The following is a 13,924-nucleotide window of genomic DNA, read 5'->3' as shown; positions in this document are numbered from 1 at the left end:
TAATTTATTATTTAAAATATATCCTACCGCCTGCCCTCCCACAAAAAGGGGACCCAAGGTGGCCTAACGAAGCAAGAACCAATTTCATATGTGCTCCAGGATGTAAGTAATCTATGGCTACCAATCTTGATCCTCCTTGATCTGAGATTGCAAATGCCTTAGCAGACCAGGTGCTTGGCAGCAGCAGCAGCAGCAGGCCACTGCTTTTACATCCTGCATGTGAGCTCCCAAAGACATCTGGTGGGCCACTGCGAGTAGCAGAGTTCTAAACTAGATGGACTCTGGTCTGATCCAGCAGGCTCTTTCTTATGTTCTTCATCAAAACAAACTGTTGCTCCAGTAGCTGCTTGCCAAACCATTGAAAAATAGGCCTAAATTCATTAGAAAGCTATGACAGCAACAAATATCACACACATGCAAAATACACTCTCAATCCACTCATCAACCAGATCTTCAAAAAAGAATTGTTCTGAAAGCTTGCGGCTGTGACTAGGCAGAGAGACAGGTGATCAAACAAACAAACAAACAAATGAAATGCCACTTTTCCAACATTTTCAGATAAACCATTCCAGGGGATCAAGGTGATAACTAAAAAGACTCACTGCCACACCACTAAGAGGGGCAAAGATATCATGCAGGTTGATATCAAGAGATGTGGTCCAGATGAAGTGACCTCTGGCTAACACAAAAGCTTGTGCCACAATAATTTAGTTGGTCTTTAAGGTGCCACAAGATGTTTTGTCAACATGGAGCAAATGATTTTTTTTCCACAATACAACTTAACTTGGCAAGGGTAAATTGTTAAGATCTCTATTTACAGGAACTAACAGCTGCCCTTTCTAGTCTCATAACAATGATACTTATGTACTGGAAAGTGAGATATTAAGATCTGTTTAGGTAGGATTTTACTTCATGAAAAAACTGCATTTAAAATATGCAGCTGAACATTTTGCCCTGCTCCTCTGAGAATATTACTTCTATAATTTTGTTTATAAAGCTCAAGTAAATTTTTTATTTGATCATTCTGCTGACTGATAGAGCTATAAAAATAGAATGGAGTACATGCCAGAACAATAACGAACGCTTCCTGTTTAAATTTCAAAGGCAAGTTCTTGTATTCTTGGTAGGTTATAGAGTCATGACTATGATAAATTGCTATTGAGCTCAGATTACTGTACCTGCTGGTTTTCTCCTCTCTTCTGGCACCCAATTTGTATAACAAATAGGAACGCTAACACAGCTCTTAAATGGCGTTCAAAACTCTCCTCTGAGAAAAGCAACATTATAGCAAATAACTGTTTTTCAAAACAGTGATCTTCCCTTCAATCAAAAATGCCAAAATAGCTATTAATCTTTAAAATTTCAACAATCAGCCCCTAAATTGCAGCAATATAAATCTGACATTAAATCTTGCTTTGCTGAAAATTTACAAATGCTATTGTGCTTCAATATGAAAAACAGGATCTTTTAATCTGATTAGACATTTTTGTGACTTTAATTTTACACTGGGAAACTCAACTTACTGTGACATTAGTTATCAAATAATTTAATTCCTGAAAAGTAGTTTAGCCTAAATAAAGCGTGCTAGACCAAATCCAGATTTATCAGTGTATTGTCTCACAATTCTTGTTTAACTTTTTAATCAGGTTGTTAAACTGAGCTGTTAACCTTTCCACTTTTTAATTTTCAAATTACTGCTTCACAATAGCACTCACAAAATTTAATGCATGTGATAAGAGAAGGAGCGAATTCAAAGATTATCTGTTCTTTACCATCTTTTTGAAATATTTATTTACAAGCAAAAGTTGCTTGAGACAGGAAAATAGAATACGAGACTGAAGACTGAACTACATAATACATACAATGTGACTTGAAGTCACACATATGACTGGGGAACTCACCTTCCAAAGCACTCCATTGCTTGATGTAGCTCAGGAGGGCTGCACAGAGGGGTAGGAGGAGAATCAAATCCCTCCTCCCGCACTATTTCCTTCAAATGGAACAACTGGAGGACCTTGTTTGTTCTGCTGTGAGGTTCCATATGGTAGCAGGACACAGGAAGAACAACAGTGTGGCCAACAGTGCCTTCCGCAACCATTTCTGCTTGGGAAAATAGTATGGCAAAGAAAGGAGAACCCCTCTTTTCCTCACATAGCATCCCGGGCACATCTAGCAGCAGAACACTTTGGACCATACATGTGACTAAAAGCCAGGATTGATGTGTATCGGGTAGTTTGGCCATCAGTCAGGGTCACAGAAAATTGGTGAAATTACTGTCCTAATAATGCTCAATTCAGACATCACAGAATCATTACCATAAAGGCAGGAAGCAAGGGAGGAAATTGGAGCACAAAAGAGACACATGCAGTGTGTGAACCTAAGGTGCAAGCCAAACAACCAAACTATGGTTTGGCAGGAGTGTATGGCTGACCTTTCAAGACAGAGCCCTCAGACTGCCAGAGGGATCCCCCCCTGAAACTTGTGGATGAAGTGAAAGTGACTTGATGCAGCAGCTTGCAATTCGGTGAAAAGAAATGTTATGGGGGAGGGGGACCTCTGTATTCGCATGTGCAGTCCTTGCATGTACCTCATAGGTACTTTAAGTCACAGATTAAAATGAAACCAAACATAATAAAATGAATATGTAGCAGGTTAAAAAAGGGAAAATATCCTCACAGAATGTAACCGATCTGGGTGAAATCACTATTGCCAGATGTAGATGATCAGCAGCATAAATAAGTTCACAAGTAATAAAGATGAAAATATCAGTTATCAATATAACGAAGTCCAGGTGCACATGTATGTTTAGTATACTCTTAACTCTTAAACTTCCCACAGCTGGTAGTGCATAACAGGAAATACAATAATCTATTTGTGCTTGTAATAACGTACATTTCCTCAAGTGAGCAACATGGTGTTGCCGATGAAAAGCTGACACCTACCCTGTTAATGAAAAGGACACACACCATGAAAAATATGCTAACATGCAACTCTGTAGTTACCACTGTTAAATACAATTAATTGCACCAAATGACTGTAACTACTAGCAGGTCAATATTTACATTCGCTGCAGCTCTCTGACAATATCACAGACATCATGGCTGCTGGAACAGAACAGTGTGTCTATTCCTACACTAAAGATTTCAGAACAGGCTCACCATTTGCATAGGCCAATTGATTTACCCACACTGGCTTCTTGGCTTTCATTTTACTAGTTCTTGTTATCGAGTATAAAACAAAGCCAAATATGATCTACAAATTAACTTTAATGCCATTTAAATATGCATTCAGCCTTTACATCTGAAAAACAGCAAGAAAAAAAAGAACCAGAGAGGAATAATCCATGATTAAACATACCCCATCAGTAGCTTTCACTAAAAGATCATAAGCAGAAGGATCTTCTTCCCTGTCAATGTCCTGAGACACACATATGTGGCCACTGCTTGGGTCTATCTGGAATGCTTTCGATTTTTCATAGTTATGGAATCCATCATACAGAAAATACTCAATATGGCCAAAATGGCCTGAGTCTCTGTCGGTTGCCTTGACCTGCAAATGGTAAAGGAGGAAAAAAATTAGGCTTTCCTTTATTCTAATTGACACATCCCAAACAAGCAATTTTATTTTCAAATAAAATGGATTCTTATAGTTTAATTTGTCAGGGAACTATGATCAACTTTTGAAAATAGCATTGAACACTGTTGGCACGACAATGGTTACAAATGCCCTTCACAGGACAGCGTCGGAAGAATTATCTCTAACTATAGTGATAGACAGAAGTTCTGCAAGTTGCTTTGAATAAGGCTTTGAATCAATCAAATTAAGGTTACAGAACTGAATCATGAAACTGACTTCTAAAGCAGGTTTGGAGATTCTGTTCTGCTTCTTCCATCGCTTGAGTGAGTCTGGTGCAATCTTTCCCCTGAGAAAATGAATCACCTTTCTGAAGGCTTCCCGTCCACATACATAAAAATTTTGACTCACAGAAACTGCCTTCCATCGTGGTTCAGCAAAAAGTAATAGATCATAATTTCACACACCCAAATTCCTTTAAAGAACAGAAGGATTTTTTTAAATGAACAAATAAATTAATGATTTGGAAAATGTTTACCCTGCTTCTCCTGGGAACACGCCTAAATAAAGCATCATTTCGAATGACACTATGACTGGGCCAGCACAAGAAAAAACCCCTGTAATAATACAACTAGAGACCCAGTGCCCAAATATTCTACAAGGCACACAATTAGCTCCTCGTGGATGCAGTAATTTTTATCCCTTAAAATACTTAGTACTTAAAGAAGCTTAGGCACATGTAGTTAAAAGTATGTCAAATCAATTTACAAACAGATTGAAGCTAGGACACATTAAAGAGGAATCATTTAACAATCAAACTATCTAGGACAATTTGTTTAGCATTTTGGGCATACAAAGTGTTCTGCCATTTTCATCTTGCAGGTTCATCAGACTCCAACTTTTAAAAAATGGAAGTGCGTGGAAAGTATTTCTATTGTTTTCCCCATACCGTCATTTAAATATTATCAACTAATCCTCCATTATACTACACCCCTTTCCATTAGACAGCATGTCAGACGAAGCCTTGGCTAAATCCCTTCATCCTGGCATGCCAGGTTTCCACATATGTTACAATGAGCATCTGAACATACAGCACATAATTTAGAAGTGGTATAATACAATGAGGGTGTACCAGTCAATGCCGTTGCCAGCATAAAGAGGATGTAATGTACAGAAGTACTCAAGTTTGACACTGTCAGTGTATGGAGACCAACTCTGTGAGCTGCCCAGGGTGACACTAGAACTGAAATTACAAATAAGCAAAATAAACTATATTGAATACTCTCTGCGTACAAAGTTTAGCTCTGTGTTATTCTGGTTGACTTTTTAATAAAATCTAGGCTTGTAAAAATCATATGGAGATATGTTATTTACCTTTCCTAATATTCCCTGAGAGCCACTAAGAGCCTAGAATATGTGTGTGCTTATTCAATATAACCTTGAAGGTTGTAACGTAGAGGGTATTGCCCACAGATGGGACATATCTTCTGAAAAGAGTATCTCCTCCACAAAACCACTATGAGATTCAAAAGTAAAGACATCTGGTCAGAGGCGTAGCAAGGGGGAAAAGCGCCCGGTGCACCGGTGCATCCTCCACCCCCATCCCACCCCAGAACACCCCCACCATGCCCTCGGAACACCCTCACCACACCCCCACAGGGGCACGCGCCCGGTGCGTAGTGCACCCCCCGCTCCCTTGGAGCTATGCCTCTGCATCTGGTAATATGACTGAAGGTAACTCTGTCCCCCAGTAGTCACCTACTTCTCTAAAGAAAAGAAGGCTTCCAGTGAAACTCTTAATGATCAAGCAGTTCAAATACTCCAAATACGAAGATTTCAGATACATGAACAGACAAGTCACACTGCTTCCAGTCCACTGAGGACTTTAAAGGCAACTATTAGCCCTTCGAGCAGTGCCAAGAAACAAACTGGAAGCCAGGGAAGTTCTTCCAGGACTGACCAGATATGTTTCAAACAATCCAACTCTAACTAGCATTTCTGTAGCTGAATCCTGGCCAAACTGAAGTTTCCAAACAATCTATAAATATAGTCCCACATCAAACGCATTGCAGCAATAAATTAATCTAAATTTTATCATGACATAGATCACTATGGCCAAACTTGTTTTTCAAAGAAAAGCCACAGCTGGCAACCCAATAAACATTTGTTAAATGTGCTACATGTGTATTGTATTCAATGTCCAAGTACACATGGCCTGGAAAGTATGAACCTGGTATTTCAAGTGGAATGCAACCCCAATCAGGATAGTTGACAATCTCAGTCTTTGGCTGGCTATGCTGTTGACCAGCAGTATCTTGATGTTATCTGAACTGACATCTAGTATATTGTTTCTTTTTTTAAAAAATTTTTATTGTATAGAATAATTATGCATTTGTTACATTCAATCTCTCCATTTTATCTATACATTTTTTCATTTCCCCCCCCTCCCCCCCTTTCTATTAATTATATTATGCAAGCAGTAGGAGATTCATTCTTCTTATTCTTTTGTTCCATATTTCTTTGTTAAATCCGGCTTCTTCCATCCATGTTTCATACACTGTCCATAGTTTCATTATATCTTCCATCTTTTCTTCCCATAGTTTATTTTTTGTCAGTTTTTCAAAAATCTCTAGTTGTATTTGTTCCCATATATATTCCAACCATTTTGACACTGTCCATTTTTTATCATCTTTCCAGCCCAACGCCAACACAGCGTGTGCTGCTCTTATCATTATTTTATACATTGGTTCCAAACTTCTATTCACTCTTTTATCATCTATTATCCCCACAATTAATAATTCATTATTTATGTCAATTTTTACTTTTACTAAGTGTTCTACATATTTCATTATATTTTCCCAAAACTTTTTCACCAGTTTACATTCTATCCACATATGAGTATAATATGCTCCTTTTTCTCCACAATGCCAGCATTTTGAGCTTAATCCTTTTATCATATAGGCTAGTTGTATTGGGGTTCGATACCATTTAAGTAAAATCTTTCTTTCTAATTCCACATATTTTTCTATCTTTACCTTCTTCATACTCTCCATGATTCTTTCTATTTTTTTAGTATATTGTTTCTCACCCAATCTATTATCACCAAACTCTGTTGATCTGTAAACTGGAACCATAAAGATGAAACTGGTCTTGTTGCAAACCTAAAACAGCCTCAGATCTGCAGAAAAATATGAAATCTTTAAAAAGGGGGACTGTGGTAAAACCCCCCAAAATAGTAGAAACAGTAAGTAACAAATGCACTCTCAGTGGCCATTGGGTGAGTTGCTAAAGGAAGCCACATCAGTATAACCAACCTTCAAACCTTGATTTATGTCAGTATAAGGTGAAGGAGGCAGGGTTCTTTTGGCCTTTGAGGGAAGAGTCAGAGCCAGGCACAACAGCAACCATCAGGCAACTTGAAACCATGCAACAGGCACAACTTTCCTAGGCCCAGTTACTTGCTATTTGTTTAGTATTAGCCACTCCACAAAACCCAGTGTTGTGTCGTGGTTAGTTTCAGACTAAGATCCAAGAGACTGAGGTATAGCATTGTGAGGAGAATACAGGGGAAATCTTCTGAAAGTCTTTGTGAGTAACCCAACTACACAACTGGACCTGGTCCAAAAGCCAGGCCACCCAACAGGACATTCTAATCTGGAGAAACCGGGTTTGATTTCCTGCTCTGCCGCTTGAGCTGTGGAGGCTTATCAGGAGAATTCAGATTAGCCTGTGCACTCCCACACATGCCAGCTGGGAAACCTTGGGCTAGTCATAGTTCTTTGAAGCTCTCTGAGCCCCACCCACCTCACAGGGTGTTTGTTGTGAGGGGGAAGGGAAAGGAGATTGTAAGCCCCTTTGAGTCTCCTACAGGAGAGAAAAGGGGGATATAAATTCAAACTCTTCTTCTTCTTTTGCTGCTGGAGGGAAGGGAGTAAAGATGAAGATGGGGTGGGGGTGCGTGGGGGCGGGGGGACACATAAAGGAAGGTTGGTTGGTGGAGAGAAAGAAGGAATCAGAAAAAGGAGAGGATTCATTATGGGGCTTTTCTGTGAAGGGAAAGAGGAAATAGTGGAGAAGGAGAAAATGGGATGCCCCTAAAAATCCATTTGCAGATACTAAACAATATGAAAGATAACCTACAACTCTGCAGCCCCCATGGACTTCAAAATTTAGCACCGATCTAGTAAACAATGCCCCCTCAAGCAATCTTCAACATCCTTTAGCCACAGAAAATCGTGCCCCAGGCTTCAGCCTGGAGGCGCCGTTGCAAGGGGGGAGGGACGATTGGAGGCTTCTTCCTCCTCCCGCCGGCCGGATGAGGCGGTCACGTGGCCGGGTGCCGGCACGTGACAGGGGCCTCTGGCAGCCTTAAAAGGCTGCGTCGGCGGGGGTTGGGCCTCTTTCAAGGCCAGATCGTTTTAAGGGAGACGAATAGGAGCTCCCTTTTTGCGGCCTTGAGGAGAGGAGGATCGGCCTTGCCGAGCCTGCGAGGAATGTCGTTGCCGTTTCCTTTCCTTTGCACCCTCCCCGATTGCGCGGAGCGCCGTCGGCGGCCGGAGCCGGCCCAACAGACGCGCGGCTGCTGCTGTTGCCTACTGCCTTTAGGCAGGGGCGGCTGATCGGGCGTTCGGCGAGGTTCTCTCCCGCGGGGCCCGGGTGGGCGGCGATTCCCTGTCCCCCCTCCCTCCGATTGAGAGGAGGCGCCGGTCGCGGCTGGCTGTACCAGCAGACCGCGGCCGGTTGTTTTGTTTGTCTAGCGGGGAGCGGGATTAGGAAGGCGGCAACGAGGCTTTCTCCCCAGGGGCGGGAATTGCCTCCTTTCGACCGCCTGTACGGCCGGTCGATTCCGAGGGTCCGGCTAGCGCGGCGGCCGATCAAAGGACCCGTTTGTGCAGCGGCCGATCGAAGGGCCCGTTCGTTCGCTCCTTTGCCTTAAACAACTTAAAGAAGGCAGGTCGGGCCTGGTTGTCGGGCCTTGCGGAGCAGCCTCATTTACTGGGGGGGAGTGGAACGGCGGCCATTTTAGCCTGCATTTGGCTACTCATTCGTGTTCTTCTCGTCCTCCTTGGCGGGCGGCCATTTTGGTTAGTTTAAGCCCCCACAAGGCAGCGGCCATTTTGTTACAAATTTTGGCGGGCTGCTTTACAGGCTGCTGCAAAGCCCAATAGAAGGGGGTGGTTTTTAGAGGTGGCAGCTGTGTGACTGGCTCCGCCTTTGAGGCCACAGTAACGCTGCAAGAACTCTGCAATTGTTTAAATTGAAAATATATCTATTCTAGATATATAAAAAGGGACAAACAGCAGACAAAGGCGGATAGAAGTTTTGATTTAACAACAGCAATTTATTGGTAGAATTAGTCGGTGCCATGCCGTTGAAGCCCAAAGGCACAAAGAAGAGGGCACGAAAAGGTGGCCAAACAATGCCACTCAGGGCTTTAGAACAGGGGCAAGTGGGGACCGCTCCTGCCCCCCTTCCGGAAGTTGAATCAGCCATACCACACCCTGACAGGGAGATGGCCGCTCCTTTTACTACAATAGGTCCAATCTCCTCCTCTTCCAGCGCAGGGGCTCCTGCCATACCTGGAGCACCCTCAGTAATCAGGCCAGAGGCCGTAAGATTAGGGCAGGGGTCTAGCATAGAGGTGCTGGGGCAGCCGGGGCCGGGACCTCCGGGACCTCCTGCGCCCTCCCTCTATTCGGACGGGATGAATAGTCCCTCAGTCCTCATGCCTCCTCATGGCCAAAGTGGGCCGCCCATATCTGGAACCTCTGTTTTTTATGCCATACACCTATCCCTATTCTCCGTATATGGGCATGAATGTTAACCCCGGTATGGGATGGCTGGGGCAATTCAACCCCTCCCCTGGTTTTGGACAATGGCCAGGAAGTTTCCACGCAGGGAACCAGCTCCCATACGTTTGGCCTCCTCAAGTTCAAAGTGCTTCTGGCAGTCAGTTTAGTGGGACGCAGGTCCAGCAGAGCGCAGGTCCCCCTGTCACCAATTTTGGGGGGACATAGGTTCATCAGAGCTTGGGTTACCAAGCACTTCCTGGGGCCTGGGCTCCTTCGGCACCTGCCGACCCATTAGTTCAGGGTCCAGAGTCGGCAACGGGGATTGGGACTCTGCCAGGGCCGACGGGCGGTGTTGAAGGCGCAGCAGGCTCTTCCAGCCAGTCCGCTGGGGTGCGAACCAGAACCAGACGGAGGAGGAAGGCCTCTCGTCGTTCTAAGTCTTCCCGGCGGTCCCCTAGCTCATCCTCATCTGGTGAGTCTACAGATGAGGATTCCGCACAGGCAGCAGGGGATTATTGGGAGAGAGGGGAAAAGGTGCCAGCTCTTCCCCTTTGGATTACTCAAAGGAGGAAAGGGGAACTCGCAGTAGAGGACAGTGCTGGGAACTCTGGGGCTTCAGCCTTCTGCTCAGCATGGGACCCTGGGGACCCCCCAGGCTCCCATTTGCCGAGAAAGTTAAGAGAAAGAGCCCTAGATGGCTACTACGTGGATATCTTCACGGTTCTGCGGCCGGAAGAGGATCCAGAAGAGACCGGTTCACGTTCAGCCAGAAGAAAGAGGCAGCCAAGAAAGAGCAGAAGCGTTCCTTCGACAACTGGCTGAAAGGGTTCGCGGAATATATGGCTCTGATAGGAGCTGCTTACCCATTAAGGGCCTGGCATCTGTCTGCTCACTGGGCCAATGTTTTGAGGGCACGATCCCTATCAGGGGATGCGGCTGCTATCAAGTACGATGAGGCATTCGGCAAGAGTGCCTCACATCGTCCGGGACGCAGGTGGGATCTAATACACGATCAGACGTGGATGACAAATGTAATTAAAACTGCGTCATCTGGTGCTACTGCATCAACTGGGGCTGATGGGCCGAGGAAAAAAGGGTTTGGCCAGAGGGACCCTCCCAGCCTAGCTTGCTGGGCCTTTAACCAAGGCTCCTGTAAGAGGGATAAATGTAGGTTCGAGCACAGCTGTTCCCGTTGCTTTGGGGCCCACACCAGAGTACAATGCCCGCAACTGGCTCGGCCTCCCTTTCGACGTGGCCGGAACCCTGGCTCCGGCAACTCTAAGAAGGACGGTGGCGGCCAGGGAGGATCATTCCCCGTCCAGAAGGCCTGAAGTCGAGGTTCTGCAGAGTCTGCCCCTTCCCCGGTGCGTGTGCAACCTTTATGCCAATGGCTGGACAGGTATCCGTGTCGGGAAGACGCATTGTACTTAAAGGAGGGATTTCAATTTGGTTTTCACATCCCATTTTAGGGTGTAGGGTGGCAACCTCAGCTCCCAACTTAAAATCAGCCAGGGAATTGCCTGCGGTAGTGGCTGCCAAAATTGCAAAAGAATGCTTGGCGGGCAGAATTGCAGGTCCCTTTGCACAGCCTCCGTTACCCAACCTCCGGGTTCCCCCATTGGGGTAGTACCCAAAAAGGCCCCCGGGGAGTATAGGATGATACAACATTTGTCCTACCCCCGCAGGGGGGTCGGTGAACGACTTCATCGACCCAGGCATCTGCTCTGTTCGGTATGCCACTGTGGATGAAGCAGTGAGTCTCATCCGGGAGGTGGGAACTGCCTCGATGTTGGCAAAATGTGACATACAGTCAGCCTTTCGTCTGCTGCCCATACACCCCAAGGACTTCGAACTGTTAGGTTTTCAATTTGAAGGACATTGGTATGTCGATAAATGCATGCCCATGGGTTGCTCTATAGCTTGTGCAGCCTTTGAAAAATTTAGCACCTTTTGGAATGGGCAATCAAGGATGCATGCCATCAGCGAAAGTCACGCATTATCTGAATGATTTTTTGTTTGTAGGTGCAGCTGGCTCTTACGAATGTTAATGCGATGATGTTGTCAGCATTTCAGGTCTTGGCCGAGCTTGGGGTTCCTTTGGCGGCCGACAAGACTGAAGGGCCTGTGTCTTGTTTAACCTACTTAGGAATTCAATTGGACACGGTGGCAGGAACATCTTCCCTGCCCCTCGACAAGCTGACAACATTACGTGCACTGATCGCAGACACCTGTGCAAAAAAGAAATGCAGGTTGCGGGAAATACAGTCCCTGCTTGGGCACCTTAACTTTGCCTGCAGGGTTGTCTCCCCGGGAAGGGCTTTCTGTTCCCGCCTCGCAAGGTCCTTGGCGGGCTATTCAGTTCCCCATCATCACGTCAGGGTTACTTCTGGTCTTCGCCAAGACTTAGGGGTATGGTTACGTTTTCTGGAGCGTTATAACGGAGTTTCCTTTTGGCAAGTTCCTTGGGAGTTGCGGGATAGTTTTCAAGTTCACACCGATGCAGCTGGCTCGATAGGCTTTGGTATTTATTTCAGAGGCCAGTGGTGTGCAGGGGAGTGGCCACCAGCGTGGTCTCAGACCGGAATTTTGAGGGACATGACTTTCCTGGAGTTGTTCCCTCTGGTGGCGGCGGTGCACATCTGGAAGGATGTGTTTCGCGACCATGCAGTTAAGTTCTGGTGTGACAACCAGGCTGTGGTCAGGGTGGTAAATCGGCAGTCCAGCCGGTCAGAGCGGGTGATGCGGCTAGTAAGGGAATTTGTAATGGTTTGCCTGATTAATAACATCTCCTTTAAAGCTGTTTTCTTGCCAGGTATAACTAACAATATAGCTGACGCTTTGTCTCGTCGTCAGGTCAGCCGCTTTCGCTCCCTAGCTCCCGAAGCCAGCCACTTTCCGGAGAGGTGTCCCGACCATCTGTGGCGTCTTGGAGGCAGTCAATAGCCGAAGGTGTCTTGCAGTCACTGGCTCCAGCTACCCGTCGCTCGCGTATGAAGGGGCCCTGAGCTTCTTCTTTGCTCTCCCGGCTCCCCTCGGCGAGCCTGTTCGACAGGGAGTTTGCTAAGGATTTGGTGCTCCGGTATTTGGTTGACTTGAGGGACCGTCAATTGGCTGCCAGGGCGATAAAGGTCCATTTAGCGGCCATATCGTTTTTCAGCCAGGCCCTGGGGATCACTGACCACTCCCGCTGCTTCGAAGCTAGAAGAGCAGTGACCGGGTGGCAACGCGCTTCCCCCAGACCGCAAGATAGTAGGCGTCCCATCACCAAGGAGCTCCTGGGAACTTTACTTAACGCCACAGAATCAGTCTGTGACTCTGCCTATGAGTCTACACTGTTCCAGGCCTTGTTTACCTTGGCTTTTTATGGGGCCTTTCGGTGTAGTGAGCTAGTGGCCCCGTCCACCACATCATTGGCTCCTAAGGCTCTGCAAGGGGCTGATGTGTCCATGGCCGATGGGAACTTACTCATATGGTTGGCGGGGTCCAAGACTGACCAGCGGCGTCGAGGAACGAGAGTGACATTGGCCCCCTCCGCACCAGGGGCACCCTGTCCGGTCGCTAGGATAGCTGCCTTTTTAGCTGTCCGCCCTGCAGGGCAGGGTCCCCTGTTTATCCACAACGATGGAGCATCAGTGTCCAGATTTCAATTCACGGCTGTGTTACGGCTGTGTTTACAATTTTAGGACTCCCAGCAGAGCAGTTCCGGTTCCCACTCCTTTCCGGTTAGGGCAGCTACCACGGCCTCTCAAGAGGGACAATCTGCAACGAAATTCAGGCTTTAGGCGCTGGAGATCTTTAGCTTATCGTGTTTATGTCCGGCCTCACCTTTCCTTGTAACTTTGTTCTCTTTATAGTTCCGTTGGCCTGTTGTTACCTTGTTTGGATGGTTGGCCACAGCATTGTTTACTGGGCTGGGCGTTATGCGAAGAAGTCGGGCTGGGGACAACACCTTGGACTAGACACCTCCTGGACATTCACTGGCTGGCGAGGCGAGGCATGCGGTGGTCTTCTCTGCTCTTCGAGTTAAGCGGAACTTCGGTGCTTCAGTTTGGCTTCCCAGGCGCAATAGTTCTTCAGCTGGGGAAAATGACATTCCGGCTTTCAAGGGAGTAGCGTTGCAGAACGCCATGAGGAAGACTTACAGTTGCCCGTCGCCTTTAGATGCGAAATCCAAGCTGTTCTGGTGGTGGCTTGCTGGAGCGGAGGACTTGGAGGAACGCCGTGGCTCCGGCCAGAGTTAACAAAGTCAGGTCCAAGGTTTGTCGGTCCACAGCCCGGCTGGTACTGAGCATGGGAGGGATGTTATTCCCCATGTTGATTTTGTCTCATGCTCTGCCAGCATTGTTTTGCCCGACGGAGTCCACTTATCGGATTGGGGCCAGGACATCTGGTTGCACGATGTCCGCCATGCTCTGCTGGAGTGGCAGCTGCCCGCATTGAGCTGGCTTCGAAATCCGTTCTGCTCTGTTGCAGTGACTTTCGCGGCGCACTGAGCTGTGAGCCTCTGGGCTGCTGAAGCTGGGGCGGGAGCTGTTGGAGTGACAGCTCGGTGGCGGTAG

The 13,924-nt window shown here is 46.4% G+C and overlaps 1 protein-coding gene across 1 annotated transcript in view; it reads right to left on the bottom strand.

Moving 5' to 3' along the window:
- Positions 1–13,924, bottom strand: part of DCHS2 (dachsous cadherin-related 2) — a 127,807-nt gene that overhangs the window by 65,524 nt on the left and 48,359 nt on the right. The window contains exon 2 of the mRNA XM_048510090.1: positions 3,358–3,549. Coding sequence (XP_048366047.1) covers positions 3,358–3,549 — 192 coding nt within the window. The remainder of the gene's footprint in view (positions 1–3,357; positions 3,550–13,924) is intronic.

This window comes from Sphaerodactylus townsendi, linkage group LG10, assembly GCF_021028975.2.
Source record: "Sphaerodactylus townsendi isolate TG3544 linkage group LG10, MPM_Stown_v2.3, whole genome shotgun sequence".
Classification (NCBI taxonomy): Eukaryota; Metazoa; Chordata; class Lepidosauria; order Squamata; family Sphaerodactylidae; genus Sphaerodactylus; species Sphaerodactylus townsendi.
This window is presented reverse-complemented; position numbering and strand designations above follow the sequence as displayed.